Source organism: Lacerta agilis, chromosome 5 (assembly GCF_009819535.1).
Source record: "Lacerta agilis isolate rLacAgi1 chromosome 5, rLacAgi1.pri, whole genome shotgun sequence".
Classification (NCBI taxonomy): Eukaryota; Metazoa; Chordata; class Lepidosauria; order Squamata; family Lacertidae; genus Lacerta; species Lacerta agilis.
Genome location: NC_046316.1, coordinates 20,014,784 through 20,040,802, shown reverse-complemented (window position 1 = coordinate 20,040,802; position 26,019 = coordinate 20,014,784). Strand labels below are relative to the sequence as shown.

Below are 26,019 nucleotides of genomic sequence, written 5' to 3'. Positions count from 1 at the left end.
AGTGAGCCATTGTCTTTATATATACGTAACAGCAGCAAAGCTCTAATTTCTCTAGAGAAAATTACATGTTTTGAAATCTTAGGTTACACTTACTTCCCATTATAGAGATCTCTGTCTTTACATCACTTTGTGTATATTTCATAATTTACAAGTGTCATTTACCTCAAATCGGCTAAGGAGGTTTTTCCCATGTAGCCCATTTTTCTCCTAGAAAAGAACTCTGTGTTAGTGTGTCTCTTCTAGTATTTTCAGAAACTTTATGAAATTCACCGGGTTGCTTATAATTTTGCATTGTGGCTTTCGTGCCTAAGACACCATGAATGAATGAAAATAAAATGTATGCAGAGAAGAGCAATGTCTTATGTTTCTTGTTTTTAGTTAGAAAGCGGTCTCTCAATTCAGCAAAAAGAACAGTATGCTTAGGTGACAATTCTATCTAGGCCTCCCATTAAACTTAACGGGACTTATTTCTGAGAAGACATGTATAGGGATTACTGACAAACAGTCATCAGCTAACGTATACTCAGAGTAGATTTAATGAAATTAATTGTAGAATTGTAGAGTTGGAAAGGCCCCAGAGGGTCATCTGGTCCAACCCCCTGCAATGCAGGAATTACAACTAAAGCACCCATGACAGATGGCCATTCAACTTCTGCTTAAAAATCTCCATTCCACCACCTTCTGAGGGAGTTCATTCCACTGTTGAATAGCTCTTACCATCAGAAAATTATCCCTGGTGTTTAATGAGAATCAACTTTCTCCGGAACGAATTAAGTTCATAACTAGGGGTACCACTGTAACTTGATGCCATTCATTTGGATCCTACCCTCCGGTGCAGGAGAAAACAAGCTTGCTCCATCTTCCACGTGACAGCCCTTTAGATATTTGAAGATGGCAATCATATCTCCTCTTGGTCTCCTCTTTTCTAGGCTCAATATACCCAATTCCTTAACCGTTCCTCATAAGGCTTGGTTTCCAGACCCTTGCTCATCTAGCTTGCCCTTTGCACACATTTGAGCTTGTCAGTATCCTTAAATTGTGCTCAGAACACATCACCTACTCCTCAAAAGATTATAGACAGAGGCTCTGAGATTACATCCTCAAGCTCCTTTAGTACCCTTGGGTGCAGCTCATCAGGCCCTGGAGATTGGAAATCATTTAAAGCAGCTATGTGTTCCCTTTCCACCTCTCGTATCTTGAGCTGCAGCTCCCTCCTTGCATCATTGACCCTGTTATCTCCATGTTGGGCACTGCTTTCCTTTTGGGTGAAGACAGAGGCAAAGTAGGTGTCAAGCAGTTCCACCTTCTCTCTAACCCAGGTTAGTCCCAGCCATTAATTTCAGTGCGCCTGTTCTGAATAAAACTCAGTTGAATGCACTGCCAAGTGGTTTATCAAGAAACAGGCAAGGGATTGTTGTATCGCAATGCAGTCTTGTGTAACGCTCCCCGGCCCAACATTTGGATGCCTGTCACACCCCTTTCCATTGCTGCCTCTGAAGGAGGCTAGCTGTTTGTGAAATTAGGAAAACGATGGAAGATATTGCACAAATTGTATGTAAGGGTCTCGCTCGGAAAAGGGAAATAGTTGGAGTAATTGTGGTGTTCTGCCATTAATGCCACTTGACTGCTGATTGCAGCACCATGGCTGCACAGCTGGCAAAGATCTAAGTATGCTCCCCCCCCCCCGATGGCAAACAGTTCTGAGGACTGACGGGGGTGCAGGGCAAAAGCACTTAATGATACATTTTCTTCAATGATGAAGAATACTTCAGATCCATTTTGGGGATGAGAAATGTGTCCTAATGAGGCAATTAGTCAAGACAAAAAGGCTGTAAAGCAATTTAATTAACACTGCTCCTGGTACATTTGAGGACAACTTTGTATCTTCTGGAGATTACATTTCTCATTGGAGTGAACAGTGGGGTGCTGCAGTCCAGGTTTTGCATGGGAGAGTCATTTGAGGATGCAAATACATCTCATAAACGATGGGATGCATCGCAAAAGAAAGCCTGTATAGCGGATAGAGTATTGAGCATCTAAGCAACCGAGATTCAGATCCCCACTTAGTTTTCTGGGTGCCACCACTGGTCCCTGTCAGTCTCAGTTGGGACCAGATCATGGTAGACTGCGCTGAGGTCTTTGGAAGAACTGTAAGATGCAGGTCGGATCCACGTGACACATTTAAAGCAGGACTGCCTTGTATTCTGATATCTCTAGAAGGCATCATACAAAGTCTACAGCCTGAGGAATTGCAGATCATGGGTAGATGCAAGACTAGCCACTACCCAAACGTATCTCTCCAAATGTAGTCATCAGAGGATGGCGGCCTTATATCTGAATCATTGTTTGCACATCTTGATTGCATGCGATCCAAAAGAAACAGAACTGTCACCCCACACTGCCCATCGAGCCAATACCAGCCCTGAGGTTAAATCTCTGTGGCAAGTTGAACTGCCTCTTCCACCTGGATGCTTTTAGCCACATTGGTGGCGAAGTAAGAGGACTAAATAGAACCCTTTTGAAAGACAGGGTTAACAATGTAATGGGCGATGCAAGGAAAGAGTCTTATTTATTTGATGTGAGATGCGCTGTCAGAGCACACACTGGGCCCCTTAGTAAGCATTTAACACTGCATATCTAGCTTCTTTGCAAAGTGGGTCCAGTAGGCCATCACCTCCTGAGAGAGAGAGAGAGAGAGAGAGAGAGAGAGAGAGAGAGAGAGAGAGAGAGAGAGAGAGAGAGAGAGAGATGGACAATGTTAAAACATAAATAGGTCATTGGAGGTTTTCTCCCACCTCTTATAAAGGACACTCCTGTTCATGGCTTCAGGCAGCCTGGAAAAGTTTTGCAATGCTATTCAAGCCTCTTGGTGGTGTGTGTATGTGTGTGTGCATGTGTGTTGCTTTCCCTCTACTGTACCATATAATGCTAGAATTCCTCCGCCCAGTATACCTGAAGCAGTGTCTCCATACCCATCTTTCAGCCCAGACACTGAGGTCCAGCACCAAGGGCCTTCTGGCGGTTCCCTCACTGCGACAATTTTCTTTTAATTCACAAGCATTTCTTGCATATACCTAGCTGTTTGGGGGCAAGCTGGGGAAAGGGTTTGGGCAAGCTGTGAGGGGAGAGGCAACAGGGTAGGTGAGGTGTCAAGGGATGAGGGGTTGCCTAGCTGTGGGAGAAGGGATCGGCAATGGGATTGGACGCTGGGGGGGGGGGTTGGCGAGCAGATCCCATAGTTAGAATCAAAATCTGTGAGCCCTACTAAAGATGGAAGGAGCCATCTGTATTTCTTCTATCAATTGTTACATTTTTTAAGAAATGTTTTTTTTAAAAAAAAGCAAAACAGAAAACAAGTTTATATTGTACCCTCTTTGTACCCACCGAAATCCAGATCATTAATGTTGCACTGAAACACAGTCTCTCCATTTACTATGAGCTGCACTTCATTCCAATCCGGTATTTCTTCAAGGATTACCTGGTGTCCATCGGCTTTCAGCACAGCTACAGAAAGGCAGTAGGTAGGTAATGTTGCTAAAATCCAACGCTATTGACAACCAGATTCAGATAAGAGATGGAGAATACTGCTGGTTTATAGTACTTATTGTTACTTTAAGGGGTGCGTCATCTGATTAAGCAGCTGAATTTCTTAAAGACACTTAAGATTTATATTAAGGCAGCTAAGAATAATATCGTGCATTCATTTGGGAGAAATATGCAATAGTACGGTTTGAAAACAGGAGGGGCAATACCGAGTCAGACGCTGAAGTTTCGTCATGTGTGCTCTGAGTCTGTAGCAGGAAAGCAACAAACATGGTTTCAGAGTCAAGGGTAGGGTATGAGGGTTTGATATAAGGCAAAAAAAGATGGTTTAAGGTGCGAAAGTTCAGACATTTTGGCTAATCCGATAATGCATCGTCTAAAACATTTTGAGAGAGGAAGAAACTCTGGCATATCAGGACCTTCTCACAGAAAGAGGTTTGCTTTTAAATACAGTTGTACCTTGGAAGTTGAATGGAATCCGTTCTGGAAGTCTGTTCGACTTCTAAAACATTTGAAAACCGAAGCACAGCTTCCAATTGGCTGCAGGAAGCTCCTGCAGCCAATTGGAAGCTGCGGAAGCCCCGTCGGATGTTCGGCTTCCAAAAAAAAGTTAGAAACGTGGAACAATCACTTCCGGGTTTCGATCGGGAGCCAAAACGTTCGAGAACTAGGCTGTTCGACTTCCAAGGTACAACTGCACCTTTGTAGGTAGGCACCAGAATGTTATGCAGGAGAACGGCATTTGAAGAAATGAACATGCAGGTGCAAAGGATGTGGTTGCCCTAGAATAAAATAATGGATTGCAGCAGACTTCATACACCTTTACAAGCATTGTCACAAGTATCTATTTCAAAACTGGGTTTAGGCCCAGGTTCAGCACTGAAGTAGCCTTCATCACCCTGTTGACATCTTGTGGGAGAAAGCATAGCCTCTGACATTTCTCTGATTAAAATAGGGGCGTCCTATTCAACAACAACAACATTTTTACTATTCATGGCCCACCCATCTGACTGGGTTGCCCCAGCCACTCTGGGTGGCTTCCAACAAATATAAAAACCAAAGGAAAAAAACACATTAAAAATATTCCCTATACAGGGCTGCTTTCAAATGTCTCTAGGGTTGGATAACTCCATACCCTCTAACATTTCTACAATGAAAATAGGGACATCCTAAGGAAAAGTGGGACATTGCAGAGTCAAATCAGACACTGGGGCTGCTTCTGTGCATCCGGGACTGTCCCTAGAAAACAGGGACACTTGGAGGGTCTGAGAAAGATGAATTCAGCCCTGTTGATTCTTACTCATGTTTCACTAAAGCAGTGGGTCCCATCAGCCATGGTATCTCACTGGTTTTATAGATTGAGAGTAGGAGTAGGAACAGCGATGAGCTGGTTCTGCTTCTATTTACAGGGCCGCTTTTAGAAGATAGCACTGGAGGGGAGATTGTTTGATTCCATGGCAGTTGTGCTGTGGAGTCCTGTAAGGTTCTATCTTATCTCCCATGCTTCTAAACACCTATATGAACCCGCTAGTTAAGGTCATCGGGGGATATGGAGTGAGATGCCATCAATATTCTGGTGACAGTCTGTTGTTCCCCTGCTCCTTGGTTTCAGAGACAGGCGATGCTGTGCCAGTACTTTGTGTCTGGACTTGGCAAGGGTTTGGAAGAAGACCAATAAACTGAAGTTGAATTCTAATAAGATGGAGGCCCTATAGGTAGATGGTTCTTATGCCTGGGAATTAAGTGTAAAGGCCTTTCTGAAGTAAGCCTGGCTTTGACTTCTAAGGGATTTCTTTTCTTATTTTTAAGTGAAAGGGATCTAAAGTCATTGAATCAACAGATGGATTTGGTATGATTAAGAACAATGGGAGGTTGATTGAACTCAAAAGTCGAGAGTAACTTACTTGTTGTGGCATCACACCATAACAACCAATAATTAGCCTCCAAGTGGCCACAACTTTTTTATTTTTAATAATCTATTTTCTCACTGCAATCCTTTACCCACTTACCTGGGTATCAGTCCCACTGAACTCAATAGGATTTCTTTCTGAGTAGACATGCATAGCACTGCACTGTTAGGATGGTATCTGAAGAAGTGTGCATGCACACGAAAGCTCATACCAAGAACAAACTTACTTGGTCTCTAAGGTGCTACTGGAAGGAATTTTTTTGTTTTTTTATTTTGTTTTGACTATGGCAGACCAACACGGCTACCTACCTGTAACTGGAAATAGAGAAGGATGGTGTTTGTTCAGGAGATATGATAGCTTTTCAAATTTGCCTTGCCTGCAAATGTACAGGGATCAAGTATGCTTGATTTAAAGATGGCCTTCTTTTGCTTTTTAGTCTACAGTTGCCATACATCCAGAGTTTCCAGGACATAGCTGGGATTTGGCTGTTGGAAGCAGTATCTGGGTGGGAATCACTGTAAAGTCCAGGAAAATCCAGTTGTATGGCAACCCATGTTGGAAGTGTAGAATTTTGTGAATTTCCTTTTAAAAACTCAACAACTTTGGCAGAAACCTATTTTTTTTCAGATTTTGCAAAAAAAAACAAAAACTCAAAAACTGTTGTGTCTGGATTTTCACTTTTTGAAATATGGCAGCCCTACTCTGGTGTGCAAAAAAAGAGTGAGAAACTCAAAGTTGTTCTACTCCCCTTAGCTAGAGGAGGATGTGAAACCAGAAAAAGTCCAGCTATAGAAAAGAAGGGCACCCTTGGTTTAATAACAACAAAAGCAAAATGAAAGTCAAATTCATAGAATTGCAGAGTTGTGTTTTTATATTGTAAACTGCCCTGTGATCTTCGGATGAAGGGCAGTATAGAAATTTAATAAAGAAAATAAAGAAATAATAATAATAATAATAATAATAATAATAATAATAATAATAATAATATATTTCTACCCCCGCCCATCCGGCTGGGTTTCCCCAGCCACTCTGGGCAGCTGTCAACAGAACATTAAAAACAGAATAAAACTTCAAACATTAAAAACTTCCCTAAACTGGGCTACCTTCAGGTGTCTTCTAAAAGTTGAATAGTTGTTCATTTCCTTGACATCTGATTGGAGGGCGTTCCACAGGGTGGGTGCCACTACCTGCTGCCTGGTTCCCTGTAACCAGATTTAGACTACTGCAATGCGCTCTATGTGGGGCTACCTTTGAAGGGGACCCGGAAACTACAACTAATCCATAATGCAGCAGCTAGACTAGTGAATGGGAGCAGCCGCCAAGACCATATAACACCAGTCCTGAAAGACCTATATTGGCTCCCAGTATGTTTCCGAGCACAATTCAAAGTGTTGGTGCTGACCTTTAAAGCCCTAAATGGCCTTGGCCAAGTTTAACTAAAGGAGCGTCTCCACCCCCATCTTTCACCCCAGACACTGAGGTCCAGCTCCGAGGGCTTTCTGGTGGTTCCCTCACTTCAAGAAGTGAAACTACAGGGAACCAGGCATAGGGCCTTCTCAGTAGTGGTGCCCACCCTGTTGAACGCCTTCCCAACAGATGTCAAGGAAATAAACAACTACCAGTCTTTTAGAAGACATCTGAAGGCAGCCCTGTTTAGGGAAGTTTTTAATGTTCGATGTTTTATTGTGCTTCTAATAATCTGTAGGGAGCCACCCAGAGTGGCTGGAGAAATCCAGCCAGATGGGTGGGGTATAAACAAACAAACAAACAAACAAACAAACAAACAAACATCACCATCATTCCCACCCCTTTTTCCTTCAGCATGGGACATGTCTGGCAGGCTACGTCACACACCTTGTAAGCCCTGCAAACGGAAGGTCCTGTGTTCAACGATGCCACAGCTCCTGTAGGCCCCGTATCTGAGAGTCACCAGTGCATTCCTTGGCATTGCTGGACGACGTTGCAACCCTTGCCGGGAGGGTCCACAACAAATAGGGGGAAATGCTGTTTCAGGACAGAAACAGTTGTGGACACTTTCCTTCCTCTGCTGGACACTGTTGAGAAGCCTGCTGCTGCTGCCCCTGCTGCCTAAGTTGTGTCTGTTGTGTCATTCACTGCCTACTGTTGTGTCATTCATCCTTCTCTGAGATGTAACAAAGGACAGCTCCTGATGCCCAGCTCTGGTGTCAGGGACCGTGCTAAGGAAGGCTGCACTGAAGAGGAATGGTGGGAGCCTCCCCCCACCCCCGCTCCTCTTCCGGATCCTGAATCTTGTCAGGAACAGAAGGACAGTATACATTTGGAACAGTGGTTTGCAGAGGGGCATAGTTCAGAAGGCAGAAGCTGGGAAATACTGGATGGGGAACAGCTAGGAGAAGCAGCACTGGGAGAGAGAGGGTTAAAGATTCACTGTCTCTGGAAGGCATTCATCCACTCTCCACAAGGTCAAGAAGAGCTGGGAAAGTGGCAGAACAGAAAGCACACCATGCACAGAGGGTGCAAGCTCAGATTACAAGACGTAGGAGTGACGTGGATTAATAGGGATGTAAGGGGGCAGGATTCTTAACTGGGAGCACCGCCATTCCTAGGAGACAGGTTCTTTGTTTTCTCACTGTGATTATTAAAGTTTATAACTGGTAAGAACACTCCTTTCCCTTTGTTCTGCTTATCTACTGCCGGGGGGGGGGGAGCCAATTCCCCGAAGCCTGTCATCTGGTGGTATTTGATTTCCAGAGGGAGAGAGGGGAAATTGCTGGGGCTCATACTTGTTTGAGCAGGCTGTGGTCACTTAGTGGCAAGGGGCAAGTGTCATGGACTGGTTGGACCCAGAGAAATGGTGGGAGGCATCAGCTGGGGAACCCCCAAGGGAAGAAGGCTCAGAGCCTGTGGATTGGTGGTAGGATGACAGTGTGTGGTCAGAATGCCTGGGAGGAGGAGGTGTTGGAAGCTGAAGAGGTAACAGGGCGTGGTGAGCAGGGAGAGTCTGTGGCAGAGAGAAGTCCAGAATCAGAAGCAGAGATGTAAGCAGGAGACGAGGGAGAGCAAGAGGCAGAGATGAGTCAGGCTGATGAATAAGCCTGGGTATCTCCCCTTCCTGCTGTGACAGGCTCCCCCCCCCCAGTGTCCCAAGAGAGGTATGAAGAGGGAGGAGCAAAGGCAGCATGCCAGCACAGTCTCAGATTGCTTGGGAAAAGCCCAGGAAAGGAGGAGACTTAGGCAGCTGTGAGACCTTCAAGCTCCACATTGCCTCACAGAGGCAAGACCCACCAAGAAAAGTTATTCTGTTCATTAGGCCTGGAACACCTGAGTGGATCTTGTTTATTGCTGGCTTGCTCCCAACAGCACATGTACAAAATGAAAGCCACAAGTCTTTTCTTTGATATACTTTTTTATTGACTACAGATTTTATACTGTTTTCTGGATTCATCATAGCTGGGCTACAGTTCACTTTGATATCATCTATCAGAACGACTCGTAGACCTTAAAGCATAAAACATATAGCTCAGTCTAAACAAAGACACTATAAATACACCTTAGATCTGCCATAAATCTACACTATGTTATAAAAATAAAATATCACTAAAATAGTAACTTTAGGTATATAATATAATGCTCACATTATAAAAAGTTTGGGACGTATTGCCACTTCATATTGTATCAGTAGCTCCACGAAGACAGCTCACCTGAGTAAGTCCAGGAGCAAAGGGGGCTTCTAAATTATGGGAGAAAGTTATTTCACTTTTAGCTATGCATTGGGGCAAGTTAGACATGACATTAACTTGTGAATGCAACTGCCATGCAGTACATATGGAGGGGGACACACACACAACCCTTCCCCCATATACTCCAGTGACCTCCCGCCAAGCTGTTGTTAGTCTCCAGGGGTGAATCTTCCATGGGAAACTCAGAAAAGCTCTCACAATCTTCCACAAGGCTTTTAACTTGCTCTGCGTGTGTACACACATGCACTGCAGCAAACTTGAGTTCTTTAAGTGAAACGTTGTACAGTGGTACCTTGGTTCTCGAACGGCTTCGTTATCGAACAAATCGGCTCCCGAATGCCACAAACCCAGAAGTAAGTGTTCCGGTTTGCGAATGTTTTTCAGAAGCCAAACATCCAATGCAGCTTCCGCATGAGTGCAGGAAGCTCCTGCAGCCAATCGGAAGCCATGCCTTGGTTTTCGAACGGTTTTGGGTGTCGAACGGACTGCCAGAATGGATTAAGTTTGAGACTAGTAACATGGGCTGGTGTTTTGGCGCTTCCAATCCATGCAACACGCAAAGGCCACTCCAGCTTTTCTGGGTTCCTCCAGTGACCCACCCAGAAGAGAGAAAGACTTGTATATTTTCTCTTGCCCGATCTCCAAGGAGCTCGGGACAGCAATCATAGACTTCCCTCATTTTTATCTTTGCAACAACTACTTTGTAGGATAAGTCAAGTGGTGAGAGAGAGACTGGTTAGGCCGCCCAGTAACCTTTAGGAATGATCGGGGAATTAAAACTCAAGACCCCCAGTCTGCATTGGGGACTATGTCTACTACATATCACCATCAGTCAGGAGGGTGGGGGGACCAGACCAGACTGTGCAGTGAGTCTGCATGTGTGACATCCTACGGTGATGTGAAGATACCCCGGAGAAATGCTGCCTTTTCCCAGGACACTTCACACAAACCCAGCCGTATATAGCAGTAATACACTCTTGGCTTCAGTGGAGGCAAAATAAGAATGTGGAATAATATTTCCCAGGGGGAATTAGATTCACTTGGAGGACAGTGTTTCATTTCCAGTGTTCAGGTTCTGAATGCCATTGGACCATTGGCACACAACAGGGAGGAATCGGGCTTATGGGAACCCCAAAGCTGGCAAAAGTACAATTTTTAGGACATCCCCACCAGGAACTGAGTGTGGTCAGTGGGTACATAACTGGCTATTGGGGTAGGGAATGGAAACCCAGAGGAGAATGGAATGGAATATCCAGAAAAAGGGCATGGCTGGCTGGCTGGCTGGCTGGAACCCTGAACAGGAGCCCTCCATGCCACATTTTTATTGCAGGTCCCACACGTAATATTTCTAAATTCAGTCCCTCCATCAAAAACGCTCAACGTGCTTATTGTGGATGGTCCATCCTGCAGTTCTGTAGTTGACACTTGTGTAAATCTACTGTTAAGTTTGCATAGGTACACATGCTGCGGTTATATATTTCAAAGCTGCAGAATAAGCTTGCGTTCTACTGCTCTAATACAGCTAACTTTAAATGAAGTTATTGAGCACTAAGAATTCCCTGAAATCCACACAAAAACGAAACCCACAAACCTCTACTAAGTCACAAGTTATTACATGACCCGGCATGTTCACAGAAAGGTATTCAGACAGTATGTGCAGAAAACAGCCACATTTCATTTGACAGCACATTGATGGGTTACATAGCATCCCATATAAACACCGATTCCACCTGATTCAAAGATAGCTTGATGCACCCCCAACTCTGAAGTTTCCATCATTACCCAATTTTGATTGTGAGCTATGTTGTCATTTACAGAGCTGAAATCTGTGAGTTTAGGACATAGCTGGGGCTTATTCTGCTACTAGATCTGAGCCTTAGCCCTAAACCTGAAAGTTTCAGAAGATACCCCCAAGGGGGGGAAATACACCATGTTATACAGGGCAGCATATCCCTTGAGTTTAGATTATCAGCTGCATCAACTGTTAGATAGATACAAACCTCCAGGTGACTTGCAGGGATCAGAAGCAGAACATTTTCACACAGACATATCCTAAGAGAGCATTTGCCAACCTCGTGCACCCCCCAGATGTGTTGGGCTACAACTCCCACTGCCAGTGGCTGGAGTTGATGGGAGTTGTAGTCCAAAACACAGAGATGGCACCAGGCTGTCTTGAGATATCTTAAGATGCAGAGTAATGATGGGGAGGAGGAGGAGGAGGACAGTGGTGATGATGACAATGAAATTGTTCATGAACAGATGCAGCCAAGTGAACAGAGGATAAACATAAGGATTGGTCTTATACCAAATTGGACCATTGGTCCATCTAGCTCAATTTCGCCTACACTGACTGGCAGCAGATCTCAAAGGGTATGCCAAGAACTGAACCTGGGCTGTTTTGCATGCAAAGCAGATTCTCTGTGCATCTGAACCCTTTTAAGAGAGACAACCCTATAGGTTCGCACCGGCATGTGTGCAAGAGACTTGTCTGCACCCGACAGCAAGAGGAACTTCACCACTTATGTAGCTGCCACAAATTCCAGTCTTGCATGCGGCTTAGCAGCTGGGAAACATGACGTCGAAGCTTCTCAACCCACCCTGCCAAAAAACCTCAGACATACCACTTCCGAGCGGTCTGTGCACAGAGTCTGATGGGCAGCCTCCTGGGCCAAAGTCAGAGGAAGCAATAGGGGTCTCTCCATGAAAACTATGATGGAAGTTAGAGGAAGCAATAGGGGGTCTCTCCATGAAAACTATGATGACACAAAATTAAAACCCACAGCAACAAAAATATAAAAATATATGCTGTACCACCTGAGGTCTGAGAGCTATTCTAGCAGACTTTCATCTGCCTGCTAGTTTAATAAGTTAATTTGTATGAAGTGGTTCAGAAAGGTCCTTTGGGTACATCATCATCATCATCATCATCATCATTAAAATTTATATACTGCCCTATACCTGGGGGGTCTCAGGGCAGTTCACATCAGGACTTCTCTGCTTATTTGTGTATGTATGTGTTTGTGTGTTGGAAGGAAAATATAATCTAATAGAAGCTCTTCGCATATTCAAAATGTCCACAGTCTTATTGCATTTCTATCTCATCTTTCTTCTGTGAAGTTTAGTGCAGTCCCGCATGGGATTATTCCCTTTTTATCCACACCTGTGGCAGGTTAGGCTGAGAGGGTGTGAATGGCTCAAAGTCACCCCATTGAGTTCTGTGGCTGACAGTGGAGGTTGGTTCATGAGGGTGAGTGGAGCATTGCTCCATCAACATCAGTCTGCCCTCAGCCAGGCCCATCTTCCGGCCTTTGGCTCTGGCTCCATCTACTTTTGGTTTCGCTGCCTTCCTACCCTACCAGTCTCAATGGGAACTGGTCACAACCCATGACCGTGGCGCCATCTACAATACCATGTTGTCTCCTGAGAGGTCAAGTGGTATGTTGGGGTGACCGCTAAGAAAAGAAAAGGCTCAGAGTTGCTTCACATATCACATGTGCAGGACAAAACCGCATCCCTAACATACATTCATGCTGAGAGCCTTGACTCAGAACGCTCAACAATGAATAATTGGGCTTCTGAGCAATGACAGATGTATTGGGCGATACACTGTGCTTCAGCCACAACCTTTTGCAAAATGTTACTTATTGATAACTGGATATTTCTAAGCAAGCATGGAGATGAGTTGTGTTCTATCTCAGATTGATACTTAGCAGTTGTGTTCTGCAGAACTGAAACACCAGCTTTTTAGATCATTTACACTGTCTTCATAAACACTGGTGGAGACCACAGCTAAAGAGAAAAGAAATCTCCCTGCAATATATAGGGTCTTTATAGCTTACATTTGTATAGTGACAACATTCTACCTTAAGAAGCAGCCACAAAATGGAGGAAAGACATTGCACCCTTAGGGCCATGGTTCACACATAACATGGTTCACACATAACACTTAAGCCATGGTTTGCTTAGACAAAGTGTGGTTTGTTTGGGCATCTGCACCCAGCTCAGCAGAGTAACTGTGGTTTTGTTTTGGCTTATGAACCATGGCTTGTTTCAATTATAGTTTGGCACTATGTCTGAACTCAACAGCCCTGCTTAGGGCTAGCCCATCCTAGATGCTCTAGCACAGGCACCCCCAAACTCGGCCCTCCAGATGTTTTGGGACTACAATTTCCTTCATCCCTGACCACTGGTCCTGTTAGCTAGGGATGATGGGAGTTGTAATCCCAAAACATCTGGAGGGCCGAGTTTGGGGGATGCCTGCTCTAGCAAGTATAGTTAGAAAAGTTTTGGATAAACAAGCTGTGGCTTGATTGTTCATCTGTGAGATGACTAACCGGTTGCTGAACAAACCACGGTTGAAACAAATCAGAGCTCAGCGTTATGTGTGAATGCAGCCACTTAGTGCTTACTGCCAGGTCGAGGTGTTGAAGGTGCTCCTTGTTTAGTTGGAGTGGTTGTTGTCTTGGGCAAGTTGCATTTGTTGCACAGCTCTTTCATATCCATGAGGCTTTCTCCCACAGCTTTAGCAAATTTGCTGGAGGAGGTTTCTTTGCAGTCTTTAAAGCTGGAGATGCAGAATAATATATGCTCTGGCTGTGGATTATAGCAAGCACCATAGCCATTAGGAATCACAGGTCCATAGCAGCAGAACATTCCCATGGTGGTTGGAACCTGAACAAAGAAATGAAGCTACATTAAGGTATTATTATTTTCTTATTATTTATTGAATTTATATGCCGCTCTATACCCGGAGGTCTCAGGGCAGTTCGCAGAATAAAAATGCTGTTGAAATAACTTAGTAATTGTAAAGAATTACATAGCGTCACTTAGCTCAGATTTTGCCTTCTTGGTCTAGGACAGGGGTCAGCAACCTTCGGCTCTCCAGATGTTTCGGACTACAATTCCCATCATCCCTGACCACTGGTCCTGTTAGCTAGGGATCATGGGAGTTGTAGGCCAAAACATCTGGAGAGCCGAAGGTTGCCTATGCCTGGTCTAGGAGAATAGGAAGTGCAAAATAATAGTTACAATTGGCACTTGCAATAAATAGCTCCAGAATATGCTAACCTGTCCCCCACGAGCAGGAGTGGTCCTGTTCAGGGTTGCAGTAAGCCACCCACCCATAACCTCTCATGGGATGCTATAAGCTCTGAGGGGCTCTAGTTGCCCAATTTACCTCTCTCTCCAAAGTTTTCCAACCAAGGCTCAACTTTATGTTGCTCATCGAAGCCCCTGAGCATGCTTAAGTCTTCATTCAGCTGGGGTTTTGTTTTGTTTTGTTTTTTTAAAAAGAGCTTCTTTAGTTATTGCATGAACCAATTTATTTTTTCACAAAAAGTGACCCCTCTGGTGTGTGTGTGTGTGTGTGTGTGTTTTTAAAAGGTGTCGTACTTCTCCAAACAAAACATGCAAACACCTCCCACTTCTTTCTTAGTGGTTCTGCTTGGACTCTATTTCTGTTGGTAACTCAGTCACAATTTTTGCTTTTTGGAGAGAGTTTTGCTTGGTTTAGTATTTATTCAAATATATTTTCCTAGATTTGGACCATTGCTTAAAATGGTTCTAACATACAATTGCACGATCTTGGTACATGAATAATAAATAAATAAATAAATAAATAAATAAATAAATTCATCATAATATCTCAGGGTGGTTCACAGAATAAAATACAGGATTAAAACAAGTAAATCAAAACAGCAAAACAATAACCCACCCCCCTTCCCACAGACACATTTGAAAGACTAGAGAATATTAGCCAAAGGCCTGATTGAAGAGGGATCTGAAGGCTAACACAAGAGGAATAGACAAGCCCAATGGAATTTTTGACTATTAGAATTTGCTTTTGAAACCCTGATTTTCAAATATAGTTTGCCGCATGTCAAGGGGGCAGGTGGCACCTGTTCTAGAAAAGCAAGTCTAAAGTCTTCTTGGGCTTCTGATCTTGTCTACAGATCTTGCCCAATATGATTTGATTATCTTTGTAAAAAAAAAATGGTATGATCTTTAAATGTGGATAATGTGCTCGTTATTTCTTTTGCTCATCGTCTCTTTTGAATAAGGACTGTACCGGTGGTTAAAGATTGCTTCCATATTCCTTTGGTTTTAATACCCAACTGCTCTTGAGATTTCATTTAGTTTACTGGAAGGGCTTACATAAATCTCAAAGATTTATTGTCGGGAGGAAGCTTAGGAATCAGTATTCACTGATGGTATCGCTTAGCTGGGTCCACACCCCCTCCAATTAAAGCTTTGATTATTCTATAATGTTGTAATGGGATAAAACGCTCCCTAGTAAAGCGAAGATGTTATTTGTTCAGAAATCCATGCATTCCTGCTTTTTGTTGTACTCAAGCTTTCAAAGATGACATTTGGCTTTTTAATGGCACAGGACAGACCATTAGTCCCACTAATAGAGTCATAGAATTGTCAGATAAATTTGCTGTGCAACAGCCGAAGGCTATGAAGCTATTCAGATTCACTTTTTTGCCCATGGATAGTTTCTTGGAGAATTTATGTAGTGGTATTCTGGTTACACTCTGTCATATTTGAAAAGGCACAGACATCATGGCTGGATCCAATTACTTATTAAGGCTGTTGTGTTTGTGCATTGTATTAGCAGCACCCCCTTTCAGTCCAGAGGTCTTCCGACTATATATATATATATATATATATATATATATATATATATATATATATATATAGTGCTTTTTGGGGGCACAGGGGTACACACACCCCTAAACATTTTGTGAATCTGGCCTCATTGAGGGGCAGTATTTCAATATGAATAGGAAAATGAGAGTACCTCTAAACATTTTTTTAAAGAAAAAAAAGCACTGTATATATCTGACATACTATTTCATCAAATTCATTATCTCAGGTGCATCAAATTATGTTTTTAAAATTGCTACTGTATATAAAGAAATGCAATGTTGCTAAGTGCTGGTGGGCTTTGTGGCTTGAAGAATGCCTTAATTTAAACAGTAGAAATTACAATTTTAGAAACAAAGAACCCAGATCATCAATCAACTTTTAAGGCCACACTCGGTCTGCAGATTAAAGAATGGCTTTTGCATCTTGGAGTTTGTCCTGAGCACGATGCAAAGAGGAGCATGGGTGATTTCTGGGGTCAGCTGTGGTTTCTTTTTTTGCGGCTTAAATCCAGCAGATAGTAATCATTATAGGACTCCTTTTCTACAAAGTTTGAAAAATTTGGTGAGGGCATGCTGGATGCAGCTAGCATTTCAGGTTTAGAAGGAGCCCATGGAAAGTGGTTTCTCTTGTCCCCAAACTTTCTGCTGAAGGGTAGGCCTAGGATAAAATTCCTACTTATCATGTAGTTAGGGGGTGGCTTTGAAGGAATATCTATCTTTTCAATTCTCGGTCTGTAAAATGAACAGTGACCTATTTACACGACAGCGTTGTTTGGAAGACGGATGAGACAAGAGACTATACAGCACGTTGAAAATTAAAAGCACTTTGTTTAATGATGATACTAATAAGTAATACTGATGTATGAGCCATCGGGCTCTCGACAGTAGGAATGAGCCAGCAGGAGAGAGTGTTTCCCCTTTTTCTCCTACAGCAATGGAATCCCATTGACCTTAATGGAAGTAGTCATCATATCATACTTGACGTTTTGAAATCTGATCTGTTCTTTTGTTGTGGACTTACACACCCAGTCACACTTGGCTAGATGGCAGTGAGTGTAAGAGATAGAGAAGGAGAGCCTTATTTAATTAATTGGACTGCTAGCTTACTTTTCCGTAGGGCTTGGGGTGAGTAAATAATATGCTCTGTCCAAATAGGGCATTTGCCTGGCTCTAATATTGTAATCCCCCAAGAGTCTGGCAAAATACCTTGTTTTGTTACCTAGGTATTTTAATAAAGTTAGTTTCAGTCTGTTTTACGGCTTGTCTGCTGTTTTATTTTTGTTTTATTGTATTGGTTTTATTTTGTACGCTGTCCTGACAAAGACTGTGACAAAGACTGTCATATGATTTGTTTTTTTATAACAAAAACAAGCATATCCATCCCTATTCTACTCAACTTGTAGCCACCAAAAGCCCATTTGAATAAAACCATCTTATGCTGCCATTGGGAGAGACAGGTGCTCTCCAGTGGAGCGGTCCAAAATTAAGCAGCTCTGCCTCTTTCAGTGCCTCTTGGAGTCTGAGCAATGTAACAAAATATGGACTTTGTGTTCCATGCAACTTTGTGGAAACCACTTTCATTTCTTTAGGAATGCAGCTGTGGACTGCTATAGAGTAGATAAAACAGATTTGTCTGGTAGTTTACAAATGGCGATTAGTCATGGCAACTGTGTACAGTCGTACCTTGGATCTCAAACGCCTTGGCTCCCGAACAAATCAACTCCCGAATGATCGAAACCCAGAAGCGAGTGTTCCAATTTTCAAACCGTTTTCGGAAGCTGAACACCTAGTGAGGCTTCTATGGACCACGGTTTGCCCATCCCTTAGATTTCACCCTCTTATCTTTTTGTTGACACTGGGCTATTAATTTTGGTTGTCAAAAATGAAAGGGACGAGAACCCCGAGGCATTTGGGAGTGCTGCTGGAGTCACTAAACCTCCACAACATATGTCAAAAGGTTGTCACTGATTCATAACATCTGTCACGGCGAGAATAATGGGGTTCCTTTTTTATGACTAATCCCGATATGAATTTTGCTCACCTGGCTGGTGGAGAGAATAAATCGATTGCTTGTCAAATACGTTTCATCGGTAAATATGTCCGGCAGCTCCTTGAAATGTTCACGGGCAATCTCTCGCAGTCCCAGCAAGTGGTTGTCTATTGCCATCCCCGTAATAGCCTAGCCAAAAGAGCATATAGAATGGGTTGTAATTAAACATGCCCCCAAATTGCAGACATATCCCTTGGATGTCAGTACCAATGAACTTAATTTCATGCTGCTTGGTTGGAGTGGGAGGGATTCTCTATTCCCTCAATTTCCGGTTTTGGTTCAGTGCTCACTTACCTGGCAGCATGTCCCACTGAACTCATTGGGACTTAGATCAGCATATAAAGAGAGCTCTATCAGTGTGATATACTACTGCCTGCAATTGTTTCTGGTGGGTTCAGAGCACACTTCCAGATCCTACACACTGCGGCCCCATTTGCACTATAGATTTAAACCAGTGTCATACCACTTTAAATAGTCATGGCTTCCCTCAAAGAATTCTGGGAACCGTGGTTTGTTGAGCAGTGCTATTTTTTCTTCAAAAAGGGGTTCCAGAACTCACCATAAATGCAACCGTTGTTCTCTTATAACGGCAATGGCACCTACCTGGGAGGTGCCATAACTGAGTTCCGGCTGAAAAAAATTCCTGGTGTTGATAGTTGTTCAGAGACCCCATACCCCTCACAGAGCTACAGTACTCAGAGTGACTAGACGGTGATGCGCAATGGAAATGTTTGCTTTTCTATACCTTCTCCATGAGAAAACCCCCTACCTTCTAGTGTTTCCTAAAATTAGCAACACATTGAATGAACGTCATCTATGTCAACGTAGATCAGGCAACTGGAATGGATACAATATTAGTCAAATCTGAACTCCAAGTAGTAAATTAAGTTTGCAATCCTAAACACACCTGGGAATACATCCCACTAAACTCAGTGAAGTTTCTCGCTAGACCTGCACTGCACATTTTTTCAGGTGACTATCCCTAGAAATCACATATATGTGTGTGCACAGCTCTTCAGCATGTTTAAATTTGTATTTTTACAGTTTGCAGTTCCTTAATTTCTCACATAAAAATCTAAATAATTGTAAGAGAAGTATAACCTACTGAGTTGCAGAATATTTTAAAACATGACAAATGCCCCCAATATTTTCCCCCCCAAGTTAAGGTTAGAATTTGTTCAAACACCACATTTAGTGCATGTTCTTGATTTCTCTCCCTCCTGATCAAATATTCCATTGAGGAGCCTGGTGACAGATAATATTCCACCCCCCCCCCCGGACAGCTCACAGTGATATGCGAGGCATGATAGCTTCTGGTATGCAAGCTGATCTTGTGGTCATCTCTGTTTAAAACAGGTCTTGCAGGTTGTTACGGTGCTTCGAAAACCTGCCAAACCTATTTAAACATTGGTGTGAGCACACTATGAGAAATGGTGTCTCTCTCATACTACCTTCCACTTGGTTTGCTTCCACCTAGAAATAAACTGGGGAACTATTGATGAGTTAGAGCAGAAAAACTGCAGAAATAACATGAAGAGGCACAGGTCCATAAGAAATGTATGTATGTATTTATTTCATTTCTCATTATCCTTATATCTTGCCCTCAGTGGCGGAACTTGGTGTCTCAAATTTCAGTGGGGCTCCGTGTGATGCCAAAATCCCACCTTCTGTTGGATGACATAGTTGTGGCACCCCAGAAGTTCTGTGCCTGGTGCGATGGCACCGTCAACGCTCCCCTAGATCTGCCTTTGCTGCCTTTTCTCCAAAGAGCAACATGGTTCTGCCCTTCGCTATTTAATCTGCACAACAACCCTGGAAGGTAGGGTATGGTGGCCCAAGGTGAGCATTTACAAAAAGTACTTGCATGTGTTCAAACCATCTCTCATACACTATAACAGTAACAAATAACGCTACAAATTAGAATTTGGGGTTGTTATTCTCATTTTACAGAGAGGGATCTGAAAGTAGGAGGCAGTAGCTTTCCTTGGCCCATGTAGCGAGTTTGTGGCAGAGGCAGAATCTAAACGTCCAGTTTCACACAATTTAGGAAGGGAGAAGAAGAGGGCTCCAGCTAAGCAAAATGGTGGTTGCCTTTGCTAATATCTTAGATGGATGGTGCTAAGGCCAAGGAATGAATTAACCTTTCATGCCTCATTTGGAAAACTTACACCCTGGAGACTAATATTGGCATGTCCACTAGTGCACATATTAAATGACTTTTGAGAAAAGATCATAAAACCTAAGACTGGTCACCATCAGTTCTACCCCATCAAGAGGAACAGACCGGAGGATCAATGGAAATATTTTGCTATCCGACATGATTTATAAGCCTCTGACCCATGACGTTTTTCCAAGATAGATTAATATCATGTCGGAAGAGAAAGAGACTAAGCTGAGCTTACAAAGTAAAAGGTGAGTCAACACAGGGGTGGGGTGGGGGACGGATATACAAATTTATTTATTTTTTAAAGATGACAAGTGTAATCTAGCAGCACTGTTTCTCTAACAAAGGGACAACTAAATAACATTGTGATTAATTTTGTCGTTGTTGTTAATAATGAGGTGGATATTTTTCCCATTTGGTTCAAATCTATTTGGCTTTGGGTTGTCAGTGGGCCAGAAAGAAAACCAACTGTGGCTTTCCTGTTTTTCACTTTGAATGGAAGCCAGATGTGGTGATGTATTAATGCAATCTACCAATTTGTGGTATATTTTGTGCTACTTCATATGAAGGAAGTTTTATCGTCCATCTTCAGAAATGTTTGCAAATAAATAATGAAGCTCCTGCTAACTGCTGCAGCAGATCAAGTGGCTGTTAAAGGCCCAGCAGTGGGAACAAGTTCAAAAGTTGGCAATTCAGGCTCTGTCATCCTTCACACACACACCCAACTGATGAGCTACACAAATGTTTCAAAGTGCGCTACTTTAAAAGTACCTGGTAATTAGGAAATATAAATGATCAAAGCTGACGGGAAATTTACATCTAGTCTCTGAGAATTAAATCAAGGATATACCATTAATTATTAGTTTATTTCAGTCTGCAGCCCAACCTAACTTTGAAGCACAAGAGATTTGTCATCCATTAATTAGCATGCCAATTGTGGGATTAAGACAGTGGTGGCCAAACTTGGCCCTCTAGCCGTTTTGGGACTACAATTCCCATCATCCCTGACCCACTGGTCCCATTAGCTAGGATGATGGGAGTTGTAGTCCCAAAATAGCTGGAGGGCCAAGTTTGGCCACCACTGGATTAAGAGGATGATCTAAGATCAAGTGATGCTGTACCACTGAAGCTAAGCGAGGGATGACTCAGTCTCCAGGATGAGAGACCTCTTGGACATCCTATGTAGGACCAATATATAAATTTAGGATAGGAGCTAGACCAAGCTAGTTGCACACAGATCTCACTGAAATGAACAAGTCTTCAGTCATTACTAACATTTCACATTGACTTCAATGGGACTGAATTATAACTAATTTAGGCTGCATATGCAACAAACATTTAAAGCATAATGTACCCCTCAGAGCTAGAATTTCCAGCAACCTTAAAAACTAAAGGTATGGTTTGTGCACCACCTGGATCTAATTATATATATATATATATATATATATATATATATATATATATATATATATATATATATACCCTATTTTGATCTGCTTCAAAATGGTCTTTGATGCCATTGATTGATTGATGCCATTTTGCACCCATCCCCCAAACCCCCCCTAATGAGATCTTGTCAGCAAAACTGAATCTGAAAATTCAAGTTACAGGTGGGTAGCCGTGTTGGTCTGCCATAGTCGAAACAAAATAGAAAATTCTTTCCAGTAGCACCTTAGAGACCAACTGAGTTTGTTCTTGGTATGAGCTTTCATGTGCATGCAAGCTCAGATAAAGGTAAAGCTCATACCAAGAACAAACTCAGTTGGTCTCTAAGGTGCTACTGGAAAGAATTTTCTATTTTGTTCTGAAAATTCAAGAATGCTTTAACCATTTAAACTAGGTTCAATAAATTCCATTAGATTCCATTAGATTGTTTGGTCATTATGGCTTTTGTGAGAATCATTGTTTATTTTGATAACTAAAAAGAAGAAAGCATTCATTGTCACTGACACTAAAGTGTCACCCTATTATTCAGTGTGCAAATAATGATCCAACTAATTCAATAGACCAAGGGTGGATCTACACACAGGGGAAAAGACCCAGTTCACATTCCAAATCTGGTTAAAGATGGAGGACAGTTTTCTTTGGTCTGTATGCTTTACATTTTGTGGAAAAATATAGGATGCTTGTCAGTATTGTGCTCCATTTTTTAATTTACTGACTTCAGAAGAATAACTTAATTTCATGGTTAGGCATGCCAAACAACTGAGTTTTTTCAAGACAATGTTTTGCTTACCAAAATAGTGTAATTTGTCTGAGCTGCTATGGCATCCTTAAATTGTTGCATTTTCTCAGAGTCCTATAGGCAAGAAGAAATATTTAGAAATAATGAACTGGCAGAAGGCTTTGTAACCAAAGTACTATTACTATTAGATTACACAAATTTAGTTAAAGATGGTGGATTGAATCATGGGTGTAGCCAGGATTGTTGTTAGGGAGTGCACCCTTTTGTTGGGAGGCAGGGTTTTCTTTGGGGGGGGGCAGAACCTCAGATTTGTATTGATCTTATTGATTTGGGAGGGGGCAGCTGCCCCCTACCCTTCCTCAGCTACGCCCATGGATTGAATACAGCCTTTACAAGCAGTAGACAAGCAAATAAAAATCATTCTCATTCTTCCAATCTTACATTCAGTTCACCACATTTCTGTAGCAATTTTTAAAAAATGCAATCTTCATGAAAAAATTTCAGCATTTTTGTGCAAATTTCTCCTAATAAGCACATCTATGAATGTGCACATTTTCGAACACATTTTCCAGTAATATAATGCATTTTTGTATGTTGCTTTCACTAATATATTTATTAAAATATTTTAATGGATTTTCCATGTAAACCTATCAAACATACATGCATTTGAGTAAACCTAATGCAAATATATTACTTTTCATGCACATTCCCCCTCCCTCTGATGCATTTTTGTGAACACAAGTTGGTTGGACAACCATATCACAAAATTTGGATAAGTGTGCATTTTGAAGGATGGCTGTGTTTTGGTTCTCATATTGTCTTGGAAGTGCGAATTTTATACATTCAGCTTTAAATGTAAACTGAATTGAATTGGTCCCCCATCCCCACCTTTCGTTATCCCAAATATTTACTGTGTGGTGGTTACTTAGAATGCATTGGATTCTTACTTTTGCTGAGAAGTTACACTTGAGTATTGCAAGGTCTCCAATGATATTGTCTAAGGAAACCAAACCCAATGTATGCTATGGCACCCCTGAGGTCTTTCACTGCTTGAAAACTGGGGTTCATGTAATAATAATAATAATAATAATAATAATTTTATTTATACCCCGCCCTTCCCAGCCAGAGAACCGGGCTCAGGGCGGCTAACATCAATTAAAATCACAACAAAAAACATAAAAACGATCAATTTAAAATAACAGATTAAAATACAAATTTAAAATTCAATTAAAACTGCAGGTCTCAATTTCAAAATAACCCACCAATAAAAGATGAAGCATAAATATTAAACAGAAACCAACCCAAAGGCCAGGTGGAACAGCTCCGTCTTGCAGGCCCTGCGGAAAGATGCCAAATCCCGCAGGGCCCTGGTCTCCCGTGATAGGCTGTTCCACCAAGTCGGGGCCAATATTGAGAAGGCCCTGGCCCTAGTTGAGGCCAACCTAACGTCTTTGTTGCTCGGGACCTCCAAAAGATTATCACTTGAGGACCTTAAGGTCCTACATGGGACATACCAGGAGAGGCGGTCCCTTAAATACGAGGGTCCCAAACCGCATAGGGCTTTAAAGGTCAAAACCAGCACCTTAAACCTGATCCTGTACTCCACCGGGAGCCAGTGCAGCTGGTAAAGCACTGGATGAATGTGGTCCCGCGGCAAAGACCCGGTAAGGAGCCTCGCCGCGGCATTCTGCACCCGCTGGAGTTTCTGGGTCAGCTTTAGGGGCAGCCCCGCGTAGAGCGAGTTACAATAGTCAAGTCTGGAGGTGACCGTCGCATGGATCACTGTGGCCAGATCAGGGCGAGAGAGGTAGGGGGCCAACTGCTTAATACGGCGGAGATGGAAAAATGCCACCTTTGCTGTGATTGCAACCTGTGCCTCCATAGAGAGAGAGGCATCAAAGGTTACGCCCAAACTCTTGACAGAAGGCGCTGGCACTAGTTGGGCCCCCGCAAGAGATGGGAGTTGGCCTCCCAACCCCATGTCGTCCCGACCCAGCCAGAGGACCTCTGTCTTCGCAGGGTTTAACTTCAACCGGCTCCCACGCATCCATGCAGCCACAGCCTCCAAGCACCTGGCCAGTGTGTCTGGGACCGAGTCAGGGCGGCCGTCCATCAACAGAAAAAGCTGGGTGTCATCAGCATATTGATGACAGCCCAGCCCGAAACTCCGGACAATCTGGGCAAGAGGGCGCATAAAGATATTAAAAAGCATCGGGGAAAGGATTGTGCCCTGCGGAACTCCACACACCAAGGAGTGTCGCGGCGACAATTCCCTCCCTAGCACCACTCTCTGTCCCCGACCTGAGATAAAGGAGCGCAGCCATTGTCGGACTGTGCCCTGAATCCCCACGTCGGCAAGGCGGTGGTCTAAAAGATCGTGGTCGACCATATCGAAGGCTGCTGACAAATCTAAAAGAATCAGCAAGCCCGAACCGCCTCGATCCAGCTGTCTACGAAGATCATCTGTTAGCGCCACCAAAGCTGTCTCGGTCCCATAACCAGGGCGGAAGCCGGACTGAAACGGATCCAGAGCCAATGTTTCATCCAGAAATCCGCTAAGCTGTTCAGCAACCGCTCTCTCAATTACCTTACCCAGGTACGGAAGATTCGAAACTGGGCGGTAATTGGATAGATCTAAAGGATCTAAGGATGTTTTCTTTAAGAGCGGACGCACCACTGCCTCCTTCAATTCCTGTGGGAAAGTCCCCGTGCCAAGGGACAAATTTATGATCTCACCCAGAGGGGCCCGTACCTCGTCTGGACACGTTCTAATCAGCCAAGATGGGCACGGGTCAAGGGGGCAAGTGGTGGGCCTTCCAGCTTGGAGGAATCTGTCTACATCGGCAGGGAGTATCCGATCAAAGTGGTCCAATACTGGACCCGAGGACAGTCGAGGGGCCTCCAGTTCCATTATTGTATCCAAATTGGCAGGGAGGTCATGGCGGAGCAGCAAGACTTTCTCCGCAAAAAAGCTCGCAAATGCCTCACAGCTATGAGTCGAATTTGTATTTAAATTTGGTTGTCCCTCTAGGGTTGTTAAAGACCTAATTATTCTAAAGAGTTGTGCTGGGCGAGAGCTAGCAGATGCAATGGAAGCTGAGAAGTAAGACTTCTTTGCCGCCTTCATTGCCATCTCATAGGTTTTCATAAACATCCTATAAGATGTTCTTGAGGCTCCGTCGCGAGCACGCCGCCATACTCGCTCTAGCCGTCTGAGCTCCCGCTTCATTTTCCGGAGCTCCTCAGTAAACCAAGGGGTCCGGTTTCGGCGGGGTCGCAGAGGGCGCTTAGGTGCGATCTCATCAATGGCCGTCAAGAGTCGGTTATTCCAATCTTCGACAAGGTCATCTAATGAGTCGCCAGGGGGGGCAGGGTCCCGCAAAGCCTGACGGAATCTATCTGGATCCATCAGCCTTCGCGGGCGAGCCAAAATAGGCTCGCCACCCGAGCAGGGGAGGAGCGGAAAGTCAATCTTGGCTCTCAGAGCGTAGTGATCAGACCATGGCACTTCCACAGAGGGGAGCATGATCACATCTATGCCAGCACCAAAGATCAAATCCAGTGTGTGGCCTGCTTGATGTGTGGGGCCCAAAACAAACTGGGAGAGCCCTAGTGTCGCCATGGAAGTCACTAGGTCCAGAGCCTGTGAAGAGGGAGTGTCATCGGCATGGACGTTGAAGTCTCCCAAGACCAGTAGATTTGGGAACTCCAAGGCCCAGCCCGCCACCACCTCCAACAGGTCTGACAGGGTGGCTGCTGGTGCGCTGGGTGGTCGGTACACCAGCCAGACAGCCA

The 26,019-nt window shown here is 43.4% G+C and overlaps 2 protein-coding genes across 2 annotated transcripts in view; both read right to left on the bottom strand.

Annotated features, from left to right (window-relative positions):
* Window positions 1-2,612: 2,612 nt before the first annotated feature.
* Window positions 2,613-7,538, bottom strand: C5H10orf53 (chromosome 5 C10orf53 homolog). Its single transcript, XM_033148091.1, has 3 exons — window positions 7,308-7,538; window positions 3,385-3,504; window positions 2,613-2,677 (listed from the first exon to the last, which is right to left on the bottom strand). Exons 1-3 carry the CDS (start codon window positions 7,399-7,401, stop codon window positions 2,613-2,615), a joined length of 279 nt encoding a protein of 92 aa, XP_033003982.1. The 5' UTR covers window positions 7,402-7,538.
* A 5,840-nt stretch (window positions 7,539-13,378) lies between these two features.
* CHAT (choline O-acetyltransferase) overlaps window positions 13,379-26,019 on the bottom strand; it is a 36,479-nt gene continuing 23,838 nt past the window's right edge. The window contains exons 12-14 of the mRNA XM_033148783.1: window positions 22,276-22,338; window positions 17,867-18,004; window positions 13,379-13,846 (exon numbers count right to left, since the gene is read on the bottom strand). Of these exons, the coding sequence (XP_033004674.1) occupies window positions 13,574-13,846; window positions 17,867-18,004; window positions 22,276-22,338 (474 nt within the window). The 3' untranslated portion in view covers window positions 13,379-13,573. The remainder of the gene's footprint in view (window positions 13,847-17,866; window positions 18,005-22,275; window positions 22,339-26,019) is intronic.

Excerpts from the sequence above, each read along its gene's own strand:
- C5H10orf53 (XM_033148091.1), bottom strand. The coding sequence starts at position 7,401 with ATGCCAAGGAATGCACTGGTGACTCTCAGATACGGGGCCTACAGGAGC. Across the intron at positions 3,505-7,307 it reads CCGTTTGCAGGGCTTACAAG|CTGTGCTGAAAGCCGATGGA; the intron begins GTGTGTGACGTA and ends GCCTTTCTGTAG. Across the intron at positions 2,678-3,384 it reads CATTAATGATCTGGATTTCG|GAGGTGATGGCCTACTGGAC; the intron begins GTGGGTACAAAG and ends TCTCTCTCTCAG.